The sequence below is a fragment of the Asparagus officinalis genome, chromosome 5 (genome assembly GCF_001876935.1).
Source record: "Asparagus officinalis chromosome 5, Aspof.V1, whole genome shotgun sequence".
Taxonomy (NCBI): Eukaryota; Viridiplantae; Streptophyta; class Magnoliopsida; order Asparagales; family Asparagaceae; genus Asparagus; species Asparagus officinalis.
In genome coordinates, this window is record NC_033798.1 from 70,572,668 (window position 1) to 70,593,386 (window position 20,719).

General features: G+C 36.3%; 3 protein-coding genes across 3 annotated transcripts; all 3 read right to left on the reverse strand.

The window, feature by feature from the left end:
• LOC109841979 lies at positions 7,230-7,778 on the reverse strand. Its single transcript, XM_020410902.1, has 2 exons — positions 7,613-7,778; positions 7,230-7,561 (listed from the first exon to the last, which is right to left on the reverse strand). The coding sequence occupies exons 1-2, from the start codon at positions 7,776-7,778 to the stop codon at positions 7,230-7,232; spliced, it is 498 nt and encodes a 165-aa protein (XP_020266491.1).
• Positions 8,014-8,397, reverse strand: LOC109841980 (protein FAR1-RELATED SEQUENCE 5-like). Its single transcript, XM_020410903.1, has one exon. It carries the CDS (start codon positions 8,395-8,397, stop codon positions 8,014-8,016), a length of 384 nt encoding a protein of 127 aa, XP_020266492.1.
• Positions 8,505-10,837, reverse strand: LOC109841981 (protein FAR1-RELATED SEQUENCE 5-like). Its single transcript, XM_020410904.1, has 5 exons — positions 10,819-10,837; positions 9,604-10,092; positions 9,147-9,516; positions 8,799-9,057; positions 8,505-8,720 (listed from the first exon to the last, which is right to left on the reverse strand). Exons 1-5 carry the CDS (start codon positions 10,835-10,837, stop codon positions 8,505-8,507), a joined length of 1,353 nt encoding a protein of 450 aa, XP_020266493.1.

Genomic DNA, 20,719 nt, shown 5'->3' on the forward strand with positions numbered 1-20,719 from the left:
TTTTGCAAATGAGAAACATTCTTAAACAATGGTCTATTTGGAACATATTACAATTTAGAAGCTTTTTGTATATCAAAATAAAATTTTACAAGATGTCCAAACCTACCACAAACATTACATTTAAAAACATGTGGTCTATTGGAAGCATTTGTCAAATGAGATTTTCTTTTCAAATCAAAGCAATATTTCGCCAAATGACCAAAACGACCACAATGATCACACTTGAACACACTAGCATGCTTATGATGAACTTTGTGAGAATGAGCATGTGAATGTGTAAGTGTACAAGATGAAGAAGCTATATGAGATGCACAAGGAACATTAGAATTCTTATGTTTGTGTGCATCATAACAAAACTTAGCTAAATGACCTTGACGGCCGCAAATAGAACACTTATAAGTTTTGCTATACATGTGTGCATAATGAGTGGATGATTTTGACTTAGTCTTGGCACACATGTCCATAAGTTTCTTATGATTATTAATGCATATTTTCAAAGTTGAATCTAAAGATGAAATACTATTTTTCATAAGATTCAAATCTTCATTTTTAGGCACATATGCATTTTTAGAAGTAGAACATAAATAGTTATTTATAAAAGAAGCTGTATCATTCTTTATGTTCTCTACTTCTAACATGGCATCAATGTTAGCATGAGATAGGCTAGCAATAGATGAGATTAAATTTCCATTTTCCAAATTTAATGAGTCATTGCTTTCTTTAAGCATAGTATTTTCATTTTTAATGACATCAAATTTGGACACTAGCTTCTCATGATCGGATTTTAAAACATCATGCTTGCTTTTTAAATCATTAAAATCATTTTGCAATTTGTTAAAGGCATGCAATAATTTTTCACTAGCACAAGCAAGTTCATCACTAGATAAATCATTATCGGGTTCGAACTCGCAAACCTCACTAGGGCTAACGCCTAGTGGCCGTGTGCATGGAGCTCCTTTAGAACTTGAAGCGGGATCCTCCAAAGCTTGTCGGATCGCTTCCAAGTCTCCTTGATGTGCTTTTATAAATTTCCAAAGTTTGTAAGCACTATCAAAATGAACAAACTTGTTAGACATAGATGTATTAAAAGCATTTAGCAAATATTCTAACAAAATATTGTTCATTGTAAACATACGATGATCATAATATAAGCATCATCTATAATTTTCCATAAATCAAAGTGTTTAGATTGAACAAAAAGTTTAAATCTAACACACCATTGGGCATAGGGGAAATTATCTAATCTAGGAGCAATATTAATGGCATAACATAAACCATGCATATCCATAATATAAAAGGCAAGCAAGATACCAGTAAAGCTCAAAATTAGATTAGCACAATAAGCTAACTTGGATCTTTAACTCAAGGCGATTAGACCTTAAATCAAAGAGCACCAAGCTCTGATACCAATTGTTAGACCCTAGAGGGGGGGGTGGTTAGGGTCTTATGCTAATCTAATCCGATTTGCTCTGATACCAATTGTTAGACCCTAGAGGGGGGGGTGGTTAGGGTCTTATGCTAATCTAATCCGATTTTATGCCAATAAAAATTAATTAATGAGTTATCCTAACAAGTATCAAATACAACAATGTACATGAGCTAGGATAAGCAATATGAACAACAAGATATATCCTAACAAAGAGATATATGCAATGTATGTGCAAGGATATATAAACTCAAGGGTAAACAATCTAAACTAGATAGTGGGCAATATAATCAACAAGCAATATACAAAGGCGATTTAAGATATGAACATAAAAGGAAGTGCGCCAATGCAATCACAAACAAACAATATGATTACGGAGTTCGGTCCCCACGACCTACGTCTCCGCTCCTCACCTCGAGGAGATCTCCACTATCACAACCGGGTTTTTTACGTTCACCCGAACAACGTTTACACCTCACAATACAATCACTATGCAATCACACCTCACACACTAAGTGTTGGTCCTAGCCCGTGTCCTCCTCCTCAAGTGCTCGGTTACAAGACAATGTACAGACCACAAAAGGGACGAAGATGAAAAGGGTTAGTGTACTAAACATATTTAATTTTTTTGTGTATTCAATGATGGATAATTTGATCTAATTATATTATTTTTGTCACTGGAGAAGGTTGTGAAAAAATATGAGGTCAGTGCCTAGTAGTGACGATGACCTCGACAACCCCCCAAATAATCCTGCCGGTGAGGAAACATCAAAGCATAGGAGGGATGAAGACAATGAACAAATCACAAAAGGAAGGAAGAAGATGAAAAAGGTTGGTGTACTAAACATCTTTATTCACTACTCGATTCACTCAAGTGAATCGAGATTCAGTTGCATGTTGTTATTTTTTTTTTGTATTAACTGATGGATAATTTGATCTAATTATATTTTTTTGTCACTGGAGAAGGTTTTGAAAAAAAAATGTGAGGTCTGAACCTAAGGAGTTCACTAGGATACGGGTCTCTCCAAAGATATTCTCTGATATGGTTTTGTCACTCTCTGACTCCTAAAAAGAATAGGTGAGACTAGCTGGACTTGGAGGTCTTTTACAATTTGGATTAAAGGAACTGTCACATATGTTGGGGTACAAGATTCTGCAGTCCTTTGACAGCGAATCCGTTGCGCTTAATCTTCCCAGAGGATCAATCAGTATCACAGAGGAAGATGTACATGAAGTGATGAGATTACCTATGGGTAGGAAGCATATACCAGCCTCTAGTATTGGGCAGTCAGCATTGGTGGATGAATGGAGGGCTCAATTCACAGACAGTGTTGGTTGGGAAATTACTCCAGGGGCTGTGTCTGAGAAACTGAAGCAGAGTTCTGATGTTAACCTATTGTTTAAACTGAATTTCTTGGTTCTCTTTCACAATAACATGATCCAGTCGCTTAGCAATCCGTATGTCAAACAACGGATTCTAGTTCTTGGTGACAATGTTGATCAGTGCTCTGAATACAATTGGTGTTCTTTCTTGCTTGACTCAATGATAGAAAGCCAACACAAGTGGAAGGTAGACCCGACAAAACTATTCTACACGAGTCCTCTTGCATTTTTGATTGTAAGTCACTTGTATAATATTGATTTATTTTTACATTACTGTAGTTAAAGTAGTTTTACTTGATGATTACTAATTGGTGTGCTTTATTTCTTATGTCCGTCTTTCTAGTTGTTCTATGCCGATCGGGTCTTATTCAAAGGGAGGAGGTTGGTTGAGAGAACAACCCCTACATTTTTAGGCTGGACTGATTTGGCCTTGAAGGAAAGACAGTCAGAGGAAATAAATAAAAATTCATTTGGCAAAGGTGCATTTACAGAGAGGGTTGAACTTGCACATTCATCTCGAATGCAGAGTGCTACTGGAAACTCGCCTAAAAGTGTTGAGACAATTAGAAAGGTTAGCAAATTAAGTTGCAAGACTTTGTTTATTCAATTTAATCTCGATTCAGTAGGAGTGAATCGAGATTCACTTAAACTGAATGTCGATTCAGTTCAATAAATCGTTTTACTAGTAATGAATCATGTTTCAGTTTAGTGGTTATCGATTAAGTTAAACTGAATTTCGATTCACTTAAGTGAATCTGGATTCAATGATACTCAATATCGATTTACTGAAGTGAATCTGGATTCACTACTACTGAATCTCGATTCACTAAAGTGAAACTGGATTTACTTTAGTCGACTCTGGATTCAGTCATTTGAATCTCGATTCAAATACATTGAATGAAATCTCAATCTATCGAATCTTGTCTCTCGCCATGTTAATAATTTATGGTGACCAATGTCTGTGAAATTCAAACTGCAAGATTGTATTGAGAGGGTGCAACGGAGAGCTGCAGAGTTGGAATCTGCAAAAGATAGATATGATGCTGAGTGTGAGACAATGAGAAAGTTGTTCCCCAATGATAATGAGCTCTTTCAAATTCAACAGAGAGTTTCAAATGTTCTTGTGCAGGGGTGGGGACATCGTGGAAGTACCCGTGACAATAAAACAGATGTGGGAAACATTGTTGATGATACCCCTAATGTGAACACCAAGGTGAGTAGAGATGTGCATGGTTCCCCTGCTGTTGATCCAATATCAGCTGAGTTACCACAAACACAAGTCTCCCCAAAGTTTATTCAAGAGGTTGATAAGATTATAGAGTCTGTTAGCATGAAAAAGGTTGACAGACCAGTGAGGCGTAAGCTCAGCGAATGTAGTACCTCACAGACTGAAGAACCTAGTTTTTCTCTTGGGCTGACACAGGATACTCAGACTGAGACAGTGGAAATGGTTGATGTTGTTCAGATTGCTAAAGCTTGTGAATTTGAAATCATTGATGACTTTGTACGAAGAACTGATAAACAAGCTGAAGATGCTGCTGCAGTAGATGAATGTAAAGGTAAGAAAGTTCAGGTGACCGAAAATAAGGGACATGCGGGAAGGGGGAAAGAAAAGAGGATGGTAAAGCCTGCAACGTCTCTTCGGTCACCATGGGTGCAGAGGGTATCTCAGATTACTGCTAGGCAAAGTCAGCTGGAAAGCATCATATGGAATTGGGTACATAGAGAAGTAAGGCATTCAGGTGATGATACCGCTGAAGAAGAGAATTTGTGAGTTCTGAACACTTATTTGATATTTTATTATTAGGTGTGAGACTCGCTATTGTTGCTGAGACTCACTGTTTTTAGTATTTTGTCCCTTTATTAAATTGAATATTGTTACTGTTTTTTCAGTGAAATGCTTTTTAAGTGGAAACAAATTGAATGTTTCTTACCTGCTTTCAAGACTTTCCTTCCTTCTGAGGACATTGAGGCAAATTTAATCAGCATTTGGTCCTATATTTTGAACAGCAGAGAAAAAATGAAGTCCGAAAATTCTCCACTTAGATTCTTCTGCAATGTTGAGACAACCGTACGTATCTTCCTTTATTTAATTTAAAATAACACTTGAGTTACATCTTATTTAACTAGTTTTATGTTGTACAGTTTTGCAACATTCATCACACAGATGAGGCCAATGATGAATTGAGATACAGTAGGTTTGCTTCCCGGATGGATGAGCAACTTGCTCTGTATCCACATATGAAGTTTAATGAGATTGATATGGTAAAGATTCGAAGACAATGTTTTTGTTCTTTAACCCAATTTTAACTATATCTGTAAAATCTCTGATTAAATTTCATAATCATTAGGTCTTCTTTCCCATAAATGCATTTGAGCATTTCTACATTGTGTGCTATGGGCTAAAGAATCTAAGTATGGAGCTGATTGACAATAGCAAAAACTACCCAGACTATAAGGAAAAATACCAAGGTCGTCCTGAGGGTTTGGTATGTTTTTCCACCTTACGTATGTGCTTTAAGCATTTACTGGCAGAATACAGTAATAAGTGCATCTGGATTCACTATAGTAAATCTGGATTCACTAGAGTCAGATAATTCCATATTCGCTAACTCTAGTGAATCTCGATCACTAGAGTTAGTGAATCTGGATTCACATCTTACTATGAATCTCGATTCACTAGAGCTAGTGAATCTGTGTTCACATTACGGAATCACGATCCACTAGCTATAGCTAATTCTAGTGGATCCAGATTCACTAGTGTGAATCAAGATTCATTAGAGTGAGTCCAGGTGAACTAACTCTATTAAATCCTGGCGAGCTAGATCCAATGAATCGTGATTCACTGTCATTAATACTGTTTCCATATAAATAACCAAAACAATTTGTATATTACATTAAACATTACTGTATGATAATTTGGATTTATTATGTGACACTGATTACTTTTGATTAAACAGCACAAGAATTTTGTGAGATATTTGGCACACAAAAAACATAACAAGGCGAGTGAAATAAATACATTAACGCCTGACAGACTTGAAATGGAGTGGAGAACGGCCAAAAACAAATTTGATTATGATATTTTTGTCATGAGACATATGGAGACCTACATGGGCGGTGGTACAGCAAATTAGAACTCGGGTTTTCATAGAGAGGGTGTAAGTGTTTAAACTAATAATGTGTTGATAATTTACAGTTAGTCTTTTTGAATTAATAAAATTTAGAATATAGCTACTGAATCTTGAACTGAACTTTTGTTCATATCGACAGGAGCGGTTAAAAAATCAGCTACATAGACTGAGGTCTATATACTGTTGCCAAATTCTTACTGAACCAACAAATGAATTAGCCAAAGAAGTCATCAGCAAAGCCCAACAGCACCATGCTGAAACTGCCAATGTCAAAAAAGAGACGAGGAAGACCACAAGATCTCAAAGAAAATGATATTCTGTAATCAACATAATTTTCAATGTTGAAGTTTACAGTTATTGAGTACATTGTCACTTAATGTTATAGAATACTCCAGTTTGTGTTGAACTGCTTTTCTATGTAAATATACTTTATAAGAATAGCTTTGTCATAATTTTATTTCTAGATTTGTGAATAGTTTGGATATATGAAAATACTGTGAAGGTAGTGAATGCAATTGGAAGAATTTCGATTTAAGCAGAAAATGTGAGTTATAATTCAAGGTTTTATGTAACATACAATAAATTAATCATACTTATTGTGGATTGTATGTATTTAATCTGAAATCACTGTTTTAATATTATCTTAAGTTATTACTAATTTATTTGATTGAATCTAGATTCACTATAATCCAGATTCACTACAATGAAAGATTCAATAAGTTAATCATACTTATTGTGGATTGAGTGTATTTAATCTGGATTCACTGGTTCAATATTATCTTAAGTTTTTAGTAATTTATTTGACTGAAAATAGATTCACTATAGTGAATCCATATTCAGTTCAGTGAATCCATATTCACTACAATGAATCTATATTCATTATAGTTAGTCCAGAATCACTTAAAGCGAATCAATCAAATAATTTGATTGTTTGATTGATTGTAACGAATCCCTATAGTGATATCGAGATTCAATATCAATGAATCTAGATTCACTACAATGAATCTAGATTCAATATAGTTAGTCCAGAATCACTTAAAGCGAATCAATTTTAAACTGATGACTGCATACAACTACTTTATCATTCCTTTTGAAAAAATACAACTAATAATAATGAAATTCACATGCTATATGAGTATATCTCAATTCAATATACTAACATGACACAACGTAACCATGTAATTAATAATCTAGTAAATATATGTAGTTAAGAATTACACAATTCAGCAATTTTAATAAGAAATTTATTACTAAACATGATTTTGAAACGAAATATGACAACTAAATTAAACATCACTCTGCTGTAATGTTTTCTTTAATGGGCATGTCCGTGCGTCATGAAAATCGATTTTTTTGCACATATTACACAGCCTTGGCACCTTCTTCTTTCGTTGACTAATTGATTTCTCATAATCACCAACAATTCTTCGTCCACACCCCTTGTTTCTACCTTCAATGGGAGGTTTAACAATCACTTCAGCTGGTATTTTTGAGCCAACAAAAAACTCCATTACATCATTTTTGTTCTGTGTGTCGGATTTCCAACTAGATTCACGCAAACTGTGCTTCAACTCCTTCAACTTCCCTTCCAGGTAGTCAAGTCTCTCACCATCTAAACCTGCCAAACTCACACAGGATTGGAAACCATATCATATATCATTCAACTTGCGATTTGTAACTTTAATTGCATTGTACTGTTCTGATATTTCCTTGAACTGCAATGAATGCCTCATCCCAGCACCTTTTGTCCATCGGTTCACAACAAGATGTCTTGGTATTTTTGTTACATCAGCTTGGTTCAGTGCAAGAAAACCATGTCTACATACTATACCCATTTTCTCAAACAGCCTACACGTACATTGCACGTCATTGTTCAAATAAGCGTGTTTCACCGAAAATTCAAAAAAACAATGTATATTAGCACCGAATAAAAAAAGAAAATGACAAGCGCATGAAATGGTCGCTGAATCTCGATTCAGTGGTGTGAATCGAGATTCACTTCATTGAATCGTGATTCACTTCATTGAATCGCGGTTCACTGCATTGAATCTGGATTCAATTTTTATTGTTTCAATCTCCATGATTAAGTTTTACCTCAAATATTTTTCCATGTCTCTTTTTGTCCTTTATGGAAAAAACCTTCACACCATCTTCTTCTGATATACTGTTGATACTCATATCATAACAGGATGACATTATCTCTTTTTGTACCTCATAAAACATTGTTCGAGTGTACAACTCTACTGCATCCCTCTCCAATAACAATGGCGTGTCCATTCTTGGCATCGACTTTGTTCCTTCATAGTTTAATCTTGCGTTTGTATGCCTTTGCTTCTCCATAGCACTCTCGTATCGGAGATAAAATTCTGTCAATGTGTCAGATCTACGGTTGAATTTGTCAAAGAAACTGTTCTCACTCTCTGATATTAATGTAGTACGCAATAAACTAGCCATTGGATCATCAGCATAATAGGCTGGAATCTATGACTCCCGAATGTTATACAGTTCACACAACCATTCATTACTTTCAAGCTTAAATTCTTTCATAACATCTTTCCAACCTACTTCAAATGTTTTGGATCTATATCTATACTATATTCTTTCATAACATCTTTCCAACCTACTTCAAATGTTGCTGGATCTATATCTATACTCCAAATCAGTGCATTGATCTTCCTCTTGAAAACTTCAAATGTTGCTGGATCTATATCTATACTCCAAATCAGTGCATTGATCTTCCTCTTGAAATCATCCAACTTCGAAATGCATTTTGCCAACTACAATATAAATATATAACAAAAGATTCAGTATTTATTTAATGATGATTCATGATATTTATATGTGGGATTCATTACCTTTTGGTTAAATTTCTTCATGATGTGCCACATGCACAAACGGTGACGTGCTTCTCTAAAGACGGTTGGTATAGCTTGCTTCATAGCAAGGCACTGATCTGTAACAATACACTTTGGCTCGCGAATCATGCATTTCATGAATACCTCAAAAATCCAGACATAGTTATCAATGTCCTCTTTAGCTATCAATCCTGCTGCAAATACAACACACTTCTTATAATTGTCGAGACCAGTAAATGGAACAAACTTCATGTTGTACCTATTGTATCACATACAAAAAATATAAGATTCACTATGATATATAATTATAATATTGAAAATCGTAAGAGATTAACTATAAAATCTTACTTATTTGTGGAATATGTAGAGTCAAATGATATCATATCTCCAAATACATCGTAATTTCTTCGTCCAATAACATCTGCCCAAAAGATGCGAGTTAATCGACCCCCTTCATCGACTACATAATCATAGAAAAATCCATCACACATCTCCTTCTTACGAGTTAATCGACCCCCTTCATCGACTACATAATCATAGAAAAATCCATCACACATCTCCTTCTTATCCGTGAACTTCTCGATGATCATTTGAGCATCTCGATCACCAATATAAAGCTTCACATCCCTACTCCAATTTTTAAACTCGGTACACAAAGCACCAACATTAGAATAACTTCCACACAACTCCTTAGCAAAGTTATATGTTTTGTTAGGCCCTATGTTGGCTTTTGCACCATTAAATACAAGTTTCTTATGTGCGAGACCGAGAACTCTATTTGACTTTAAAAATTATTTCCCACTACCGGAGACCAAAAAATGAGAATGCTCCTCAACGAATGAGAGAACATTATATCCTTTCAAACCATCAAACTTAAAAACGACTTTAGCTTTGCAACCACATCTACTAGATACAGTTCTCCTTCTCTTTTTCGAAATGCTACTAAAATCCTCAAAATTAACATCCATCTTTGATTCATTACTGCCAGCTCTACTGCAAACAATGTGTTTAAGAAGAACTGTACCGTCCTCATGTTTCTTCTCTGTATGCCGTCTGATCTCAAACCCACTTTTACGTCCATACTCTCGGTAAAACTCTATACCATCCTCTAGTGATCGGAAGCTTTGGTTTATATAAGGTTTAAATTCAGCTTCAACCCGAGGTTTCCAATACATACCACCACCTGGTGATTGAAAAGGAATCGAGCTAACTTCGTCCATTCCATCTTCCCCAAAATCACTGTCCGATGCATTTATAACATATGGTTCCTTTATTTGTTCATTGCTGCCTACAACTGAAAACAACATAAATCATATGGCTATGTTTTGATATACTGAATCTGGATTCATTACAATGAATCTGGTTTCACTGGAGTGAATCTCGATTCACTACATTGAATCCAGATTCACTACAGTAAACATGTGAATTCAGTTGAACACGTTCTAGTTGTTAGAGAATGCAGTGATTTTCATAATGTATTCACATGTTTACTGTAGTGAATCTGGATTCAATGTATTGAATCCAGATTCACTATAGTAAACATGTGAATACATTATGAAAATCACTGCATTCTCTAACAACTAGAACGTGTTCAACTGAATTCAAGCTCTCCAATTAAATTTACATAAAATGTTTACGAATGTAAACTCCTAGATAATAAGTCATATGACTAAGTTTTGATATACTGAATCTGGATCAATTACAATGAATCTAGATTCACTGCATTGAATTCATATTATTGCTAATTAATCTGGAGTGAATCTCGATTCACTGCATTGAATCCAAATTCACTACAGTAAACAAGTGAATAAATTATGAAAATCACTGCAGTCTCTAACAATGAATCTCGATTCAATGCAGTGAATCTAGATTAACAACTAGAACGTGTTCAATTGAATTCAAGAATCTGGATTCACTGGAGTGAATCTCGATTCACTGCATTGAATCCAGATTCACTACAGTATACATGTGAATACACTATGAAAATCACTGCAGATGAAAACAACTAGAACCTGCTCACCTGAATTCAAGCTCTCCATTTAAATCTCCATAAAATGTTTAAGAATGGCCAGATGATGGACGATGAACGAGAGAGCTCAAATACGATGAAGGACAGCTGCTAGTTGTGGAGTGACTAGAAGACGATTTCTCGATTGAGAGAGAGCTGAAGGACGATGAACGAGAGCTGCTGGTTGTGGAGTGAGAGGGCTGCTGTTCGTGACTGTTGGGTTGCCTGAGCCGTGAGATTGCAAGGGAAAATGGACCACTACACTTGCATGGAGAACTCAACAGACAAGCATTAATTACCTCTCTTTGGGGGTTGTTAATTTTACCTGGTTACCCTTATGCAGCTTTAATCTCAGCCATTGGATGAATCTAGATCCAATGGAGAGGATTGGTTTTTAGTTTTTAGGATAGTGAGGTTTTTATTTGAACTCTCTCTCTCTCTCTTCTCTCTCTCATCTCTATCTATACTAGTATTAATTACATATATATATATATATATATATATATTATATATGATATATTATTTATTATTAATATTATTTATATATATTATATTATATACTATTATACTAATATATATTATATGCATAAAGTTCTTGTAACTTAAAGTGCTGAATGATCGCCCAAGTTTGTAGACGGTTTGATGAAAGATCTTCATAACATATTAATAAAAATATTCTTTATTGTTAGAATGTTAGGCGTTGGTATAAAAAAAAATTTTGAACACCAAGATGCAATTTAATTAGATGCTCTTTCTTCTCATCCGCATTTGCTTTTTTCCGGTGTGAAACAAAAAAAGCTCATGTCTTCTTCATAATTCTAGTGTATAGGGGGGGCGGGCTTTACCTTTGCTTTTTCTTGACTGGGCAATTTTGGGGGGGGGGAAGCTTCAACAACGTATACACCTCGTTTTGAGTCGTTTGCTATTATTGCTGTAGAGCGCGAGGGCTTCACGTATGTCGACCCCATCACTAAGACATCTCCTTTCTCGTTTTATGATCCTTGTGAATGCACCGATTCTGATGACGCCAGCCACCCTCCTAACAGGCCGCGGTTACATCCTCAAGGGGGGGGGCGAGGGGCTTTACCTTTGCTTTTTTGACTGGGCAATTTGGGGGGGAAAAAGCTTCAACAACTGTATACACTCGTTTGAGTCGTTTCTAATTATTGCTGGATGGCGGCGAGGGCTTCAACCGTATGTCGACCCCATCACTAAGACATCTCCTCTTCTCGTTGTTATGATCCCTTTGATGCCCGATTCTGACGCCAGCCACCCTCCTAACGGCCGCGAGTTACATCCTCAACTCGGTTACGAGTGAGCTTAATATGATCAGGATCTGAATGTAAATGTTCTTCATTGTGCTATAACATCCATTGCGCGCCACATCCACAAATGCTCCAATCCGACATTAATGTTTCTTACGATCCTCCACGCTTGTAGTTGTTGTGCGCGGCGGAAGCTTCGAGGAGTGACACGAACAATCCAAGAGATAAATCACAATCAATAAGCAAATCACAACCACAGCAAGAACAAACGATTTACGTGGTTCGGCAAGTTTCCTACATCCACGGGGTAATGAGGGGGGAGTTCTTACTATTAGAAATCAAGAGAATACAAATAGAGTTACAAATCTCACCGATCAAACCCTAAAACAAAGCTCTAGACCTCTCACAAATCTCCCACAATTGGATGCAGCAATCCTCTCCAAAAGACTGCTCAAAATTGTCCTTACTTAACCCTAATTAATCAGGTTTGGGGTTATATATCAACTCAGAAACGAACCGGGTCAAAATCCAAGGCCCAGCCCAAAATCCATCTGCGGTCGACCGCGGCGGTCGATCGCGCAGGTCTCGCGGTCGACCGCAACTGGCCTTCGTGCACGTTCGCGGTCGACCGCCAGTCTGCCTGACTGATTCTTCTGCTGTTTTCCTGTACTCTCTCGCTATTTCTTTAATTCTCCACCTCGGCGAATGTTTCTACCAAAACTGAGCCGACACCAAATCATCCAATAGTTTCGCAACAAGTCCGGGAACCAAACTAGAGCTGAAACGCAATCTCCCCCTAATCTGAATCAACAAAACCTGCTGCATCTGAAAGATTGCCTACGTATCCACTTGCCCAAGGAATCAAGCCGAATATAGTTCATCCAAATGGCCTCCAAAGACCTCAACACTGAAGAATGTTCAAAAGCTTCAAACAATGACCAAATTTCACTCCTGAAACAACTTTGGTCAATATATCTGCAGGGTTATCGTTCGTGTGGACCTTCTCTAATATGACATCTCCATCATCCAAAACGTCACGAACAAAGTAGAATCTGACATCGATGTGCTTCGTATGCGCATGATAAACCTGGTTCTTCGCCAAATAGATAGCTGACATGCTATCACAATATACCCGAATGGTTTCCTATGTAATCCCCAAGTCCTCCAATAATCCACGCAACCACAAAGCCTCCTTCACAGCTTTAGTCACCGCCATATACTCCGCCTTTGTAGTAGATAGAGACACTGTGGACTGAAGTGTACATCGCCAACATACAGGTACACCTACCAATGTAAAAGCATAACCTGAAGTGGACCGGCGCTTGTCAAGATCTCTAGCATAATCTGAATCCACATATCCAATACAATCCTGCCCATTCTTCTCATCCTTCTGGAATACCAAACCAACATCCACGGTACCTTGAACATACCGTAGAATCCACTTCATGGCCTCCCAATGACCCTTCCCAGGGTCGTGCATGTATCTCGATACCATGCTCACGGCCTGTGATAAATCTGGCCTCGTACACACCATCGCATACATCAAGCTACCTACTGCACTGGCATATGAGACCTTCGACATATAATCTCTATCCTCAACCGAAACAGGTGACATCAACGCTGAAAGCTTGAAGTGGGGAGCCAATGGTGTGCTAACTGCTTTTGCATTGCCATCAAACCTGAATTTCTTCAACATCTTCTGCAAGTAACTTTTCTGTGTAAGTTTCAAACTCCCTTTCACCCTGTCTCTCTCGATCTCCATATCCAATATCTTCTTTGTCTCTCCAAGATCCTTCATCTCGAACTTAGATGACAGCTCCTCTTTCAACTTTCGAATAGCCGAAGAATTCCTAGAAGCAATAAACATATCGTCAACATATAAAAGCAAATATATGTGCTCACCATCCTGTATTTGTGCATATAAACACATGGGTCATATGGGCTCCTTGTGTACCCTCGGCCAATCATAAAGCCGTCGTGGGGACAAATCGAATCAAGTGGCTAATAAGTTTTGAGATCTCTTATACCACTGTCTTGGTGACTGCTTCAAACCATAAAGAGACTTCTTCAGTTTACAAACCAAATCTTCCTTTCCTACAGCTTTGAATCCTAAGGGTTGTGTCATGTAGATCTCCTCATCTAAATCACCGTGTAGAAAGGTTGTCTTTATATCCATCTGGACCAAATCCAAATCCATATGTGCCACCAACACCAATAAAATATATATCGACGAATGCTTCACAACGGGTGAAAATACCTCGTTATAGTCAATGCCCTCAAGCTGTGCATATCCATTGACAACCAATCTAGCTTTGAATCGAATGTCCCCAATAGAAGATCCCTCCTTCTTCGTATATACCCACTTGCAACCTATAGCTCTCTTACACTTAGGTAGATGTGCAAGTGTCCAAGTGTCATTCTTCTGAAGAGACCACATCTCCTCCTCCATGGCTTACCTCCACCTGATCGAATCGGGGCTAGACTCTGTCTCCATGAATGTGGATGAAACCATATCATCAACGACCTCCACTGATAATGCATATGCGATCATGACATCATTATACATGTTAGACACCCGGGGGGGGGGTGATTAGGGTCTTATGCTAATCTAATCCCGATTAAATTCCAATTAAAATTATATTGATTAATTTGTTCTTGCACGAAATATATGAGATGGATATGAACAAGAATGATATGAATAAGCACAAATAAAATACAGGCTAAGCAAAACACAAACACACGATATGTTTACGAGGTTCGGTCACCACGACCTACGTCCTCGCTCCTCACCTCGAGAAAATCTCCACTATCACAATCCGATTTGGAAGCCAGAACTTTTACACACTCGGTTTACAAGTTTACCGAAAACTCTCACATAACAAACACTATGCAATCACACTTTACACACTAAATGTAGGAACCTAGCCCGTATCCTCCTCCTCAAGTGCTCGGATACAACCTTACCCTAGGTTCGTCAACCGACGCCACTCCTATTGGATTCGACCTCGTCTCATGCCTCACACTTCTCTCGGTGTACAAGTGTATTACAAGTGATACACACAATAAATGTTAAATACAATGGTTTGTTCTCGATAACAAATGAGAACTCAATCACACACCACTACCCAACAATATATAGTATGGAAATATTATAAGCTCAATACAATGTGTGTGATAGCAGTGAATAGAAAATATGCAACTCAATAAATATAGCTAAGATATGAAAATAAAATAATAAGCTATATGTTCAATAAATATAGCTAAGATATGAAAATAAAATAATAAGCTATATGTAAAATGAGTTAGGAAAACTTCTCAATAGACAAGAAGTAAGATATGAAAATAAAATAATAAGCTATATGTAAAATGAGTTAGGAAAACTTCTCAATAGACAAGAAGACCAGTAGATGATGATGAGGATATGATCCTCAGCTAGAATTGAAAGCCTCTTCTTGTTGTAGAAAACTTTTTTTTAAACAGACTAACGAAATCAGCTTAAATAGCTCTTAATCTTTTGTTAAAAACTTATTGTAAAACAAACTCTTGGTTGTTGAAAGAGGAAGGAAATGGGGTATTTATACCCACTCAAGATATCATCCAAAACAACATTAAAAAGACCAAAATAGCCCCAGAGAATCTAATCAGAATATAGTCATTGAGATGCAATGATGAGTTCGGCGGTCGATCGTGAGAAACTGGCGGTCGACCGCGAAGCACAAAACACAGTGCAGACAGCTTTGAAACACTGGCGGTCGACCGAGAAAGTCTCTGGATTGAGCCACGGTCAACCGTCATGATCGACCGCGATTCAATAAAAGGCAAAGTATGAAAATTAACTACTAGCGGTCGTCCGTAGCGATCGACCGCAAACTGATACATGTCAAAATACAGGTTTTGGGCTGATTTTGAAAATACGTTAAAAATATCAAATCAATTCCAAAAATTATAAAATTTTGGGAAAAGTTTCTAAATGATAAAATAAATATGTTTGAAAAGGAATTTTTGAAAATACAATTTTCGTTTATGAAAACTCACTATTTTTGAAAAGTGTTTATAAAACCTGTTTTTCGCGAACATGAAAATTGAAATATGACTTGTAAACTTGTATATATATATATAGAATGAGATGTAAACATGAAATAAAAGCTATTGTAACAATGTTTGATAAAAAATTATTTGTATGATATAAAAAGTCAAATTTGTGTTGTGTTTACATATTGAGCTTAAATATAATCATACGATATATGTAAGCAAACTACTCTTATACCTAGGTGAATGCATACACATGAACTTGAATCTTTAACTCTTGATTGTCGTGTGTTGAAATCCTGTAAAGAGAAAAAACAAACAACAAAAACTAGAAAATAGATTAGCTATAAATTGTTTGACAAATCATCATTAAGACCAAAGGGCCAACAATCTCCCCCTTTTTGATGCTGGCAAATAATTTATTTAATGATATGAAATTCATATGAATAAACCAAATAGATTATGTAGTTACATGTGAATAAACCACATACGACCACATAACTAAACAACATAACATATCTTTCCATCAACATGAATAAACCAATGAATTAAACCAATAAATTAAACCAATAATATGTAGTTTTTCTCCCCCTTTGACAACATCAAAAAAGGAAAAAAATATAAAATAAGAGCAACGCTCCCCCTGCATTCATGCATAGGTTGAATAATTAATACTCCCCCTATCAATTTGCATAAATGACATAACAAAATAACAAGAAGAATATATATGGGAGCTACATATCCATAACCATCCATAAACATCATAAACATCCATAAACATTTGAAATTAAAAGCCAAACCAAGCTTTTACCACAAATAACATCCTTAACATCATAAACATCCATAAACATTTGAAATTAAAAGCCAAACCAAGCTTTTACCACAAATAACATCCTTAACAACATGTTTTCAATACATTGTGCAGAGGATCTAAAGGAAAACCATAAAACGATAGTCATAAGCTATCATAACCACAATAACCAGAAATAGTTCCACAATACACATAGTTTTCAAACACAAATCATAAAGTTGTTATAACTCCAAAATAAAAGATAAGTATCCAGTTTTAGTTCAACAAAAACATAAACCCAATAACATTAAGAATCAATCACCACCATCATTAGATGCAGAGCCGGAGCCAGATCCAGAATCAGAGCCAGAAGCAGATCCTTCTTCAGAGCCCTCTTCAGAACCAGTGTCAGAGCTGGAAGAGGGAACTGAAATCCCAAGAGACTGACGCTGATAGCTAAGAAGAGTCCTAACATCCTTCTGAATACTTAAGACTTGAGTCTCAAGACGATTCAGTCGGTCACAAACATCAGAAGCTGAGATAGCGGAAGCTCTAGACCGAGAACGGGAAGATGATGGTTATGAAGGATCAAATAAGGAGTCTGAAATTTGCATACGGGAGAGAGAGACTCTATCAAAATATTCCTTACTAGGATCAACTTTGGGTTCATGAGATAGAGCAACACCGAAGTGTTGTAGAATAAGAGTGATGAAGCAACCAAAGGGTAGAAACTTGTAATGCTTACATGCCATGTTTTTAAGGAAAATATTACCCAATTCGCTTTTATCTTGGCAAAAATGGCATATACAACATTGACTTTGTTAGGAGCAAATTGATCAAAGCTACCGGTCTTGGGAATGAGGTTCTGAGCAACAATACGAACGATGATTTTGGCTGTGGGATTAAGTGATTTGTTGTTCATAGGATAGATGCAACCGCACTTAAACATAATATCGTTCACATCCTGATCGGTGTGATCAATAGACATAAGCTTAACGTCACTTGACGGGATCTTAAGGATTTCCGCAAGCTCGTCAGCAGAAAATAAAATCTGAACATTCTTAACAGATGTATTAATGGTTTGGAGACCATCAGCTGTAGATATAATAGATAGGTTTTCATAAAATAGATAAACAAGAAATGAATAATACGGAACCTTACGTTCCACATCTAACAAATCATGCAAACCAACAGCAGATAGAATTTCATGAATATTATATATAGCTAATTCCTCATATTTGATATACCTACTAGGCAGGATTTTTAACTTAAAAAGTTCCCTATATTTCTTAACTAGGGGTTTGAACAGTAGAAAATCCTCATAGTTAGAGGCAATTGATGATGATGAGGAACCAGTATCTTGCTTAGATTTCTTTCTAGGAGGTATTATAACAAGATAGGATCAACAATAGGATATGGCAGAGAAACCCTAGAATTGATAATAGAAACCCTAGAACAGAAATAGAACACAAGAATAAGAGAGGAGAGATTACCCAACAAGTTTCCCAAATAAGAGTGAAGAACAGGTGATCCGCGGTCGATCGACGACGAGAGTGACGAGCGACCGTGGGGAAATATGATTTTTTTTGGGGGAAAAATTTCGAAATGAGGAAAAATGAAGAGGTCGGATCTTAGAGAAGAAGAAGGAATGGCTAGGATCAGTTTAGATATAAGATCAAGGGTGATGAGTGATTCGGGTTTAGAAAATTAACCAAATAAAAACTGAAACCCGATAACAAAATAAAACAGAAACTGTAAAACTCCCTCGCGGTCGACCGTGGCGGTCGGCCGCAAAAATCACAGAGCCTCAGTTCTGAGGCAGAAACTATGACGGTCGACCGTGAGAAAATTATCTAAAAAAGCATTGTTTGAACCTGGATTTTGAGAAAATATTCAATTTGGACCTTAAAAGAAAATTGTTTTATAATATATAAAACAAAAACGAAACAATAGTTATGAAATAAAACTCATTTTGGTAACCAAATCATTTTGGTACCACTAAAATTTGGGACATGACCCCTATCATGTAAATCTAAGGCCCTAGGGTTATGAATCCGCTTGGGCGTATTTTGTGCACCGATACGATCAAAACAAAAATCGTAAACATGACCCATGTGATTGTAATTAGTGCAATGTAGGGGTTTGAATGGTTTGTGTTGACTGAAATGATGTGCACGTGGTTCATTTGCAAAAATAGATTTTTCTTTGTAATTATTTTGCAAACGAGAATTTCTTTTCAAATCAAAACAAAACATGACCAAATGACCAAAACGACCATAATAATCACATTTGTACACATGAGCATGTTTATGATTTATACTATGTGTGTGTACATGTGTATGTGATAAAGAAGCTTGATGGGATTCACAATCATGAATAGGCTTGTCAATCTTTTGTGTATTATGACAAAATTGGGCTAAATGGCCTTTAAGACCGCAAATAGAATATTTGTGAATTTTGAACTTTGCACACAAGTTCATAAGCTTTTTGTTATTAATAATACAAGTGTTTAGTGTTGAATCTAAGGTAGATATACGTTTTCTCATTTGATTCAACTCATCATTGTGCATACAAGCATTGCTACTAGAAGTAGGATAAACATGATTATTTATCATAGATTTTAACTTATCTACTTCTAACATAGCATCATATTTTTCATGAAGCAAACTAACATTTTCTATTCTCAAACTTTCATTGCATTCTTTAAGAATTATATTTTCATTTGTAATGAAATCAAACTTAGTGGCTAGTGTTTCATGAATGGATTTTATATTAACATACTTACTTTTTACATCAATATAGCAATTGTGTAATTTTTCAAACTCAAGAGCAAGCTCATCAAAAGTAATAATATCATCGTTGTCAAGCTCGCATACCTCACTAGGGTTATTACCTAGTGGTAGTGTACATGGAGATGATGCTTCTTTAGAACTCAAAGCGGGATTTTCCAACGCTTGTTGAATAGCCTCCAAGTCTCCTTGATGTGCTTCAATGAATTTCCATAGGGTGTAAGCACTATCAAAATGAGCAAATTTGTTAGAAAAAGATGAGTGAAAGGCACTGAGCAAATATTCTAACAAAAGCTTGTTCATATTAAACATTCTTTTATCATCTTTATTCCACTTGGATTTTTCCGAAGTGGGAATTGTTTGATCGGAAAATTGATTTCTTTGATGAGTCCATTACAACTTTGAACGCTTACAATAAACTCAAAAAAAAAGATCACATTTTTATAAGACTTTAAATCGAAAATTATAATTTTCTCTCAAACTACACGCAATAGATGGTTATCACCTATTTCTTGTGCGGGATCGTTGCCGGTGCCGGGGTTTATCCGTGGACCGCATACGGATCAGATCCGATTAGCAGAAGTTGGATAATCAATGCTTTCACTTCACGAAGGAAGTAATTAATTGCAGTAGCGGTGATTTTGACTAAGAAAAATCATGGCTCTTCTCGATATTTAAGACTAAGCTTAAATCCGGAGGAATAATGAATGAGTCACAGATCTCTCGAACTCTTACTTTGTTGAAGAACTCCGCCAAGATCTGTTAACTCTCTGAAATTCATGCTCCAATCTCTAATTTGACAACATTTCGTCCTCTTGATTTCCAGATCAATAAAATGAAGACCTTTGGCTCATATTTATAGGCCTCAGATGCGGTTATTTGGATGAGAATGATGGATTTCTCTTTATCTTCAGTTAACAGCTGTACAACCACAGTATCAGATCAGTTGGAACGTCTAGGAACACTCAAGTCCCGAAAGAATCCATAAAAAGAACCGAAAAAACTGATTCCGGCCGAACTGCCATTTGGTGGCTCGACCT

Coding starts and splice junctions, on each gene's coding strand:
- LOC109841979 (XM_020410902.1), bottom strand. CDS start 7,778: ATGGGTATAGTATGTAGACATGGTTTTCTTGCACTGAACCAAGCTGAT. Junction 7,562..7,612: donor TGCAATTAAAGTTACAAATC/GCAAGTTGAATG, acceptor TGAGTTTGGCAG/GTTTAGATGGTGAGAGACTT.
- LOC109841980 (XM_020410903.1), bottom strand. CDS start 8,397: ATGGCTAGTTTATTGCGTACTACATTAATATCAGAGAGTGAGAACAGT.
- LOC109841981 (XM_020410904.1), bottom strand. Junction 9,517..9,603: donor TTCTCATTTTTTGGTCTCCG/GTAGTGGGAAAT, acceptor AAGCCAACATAG/GGCCTAACAAAACATATAAC. Junction 8,721..8,798: donor TGAAGAAATTTAACCAAAAG/GTAATGAATCCC, acceptor TTTATATTGTAG/TTGGCAAAATGCATTTCGAA.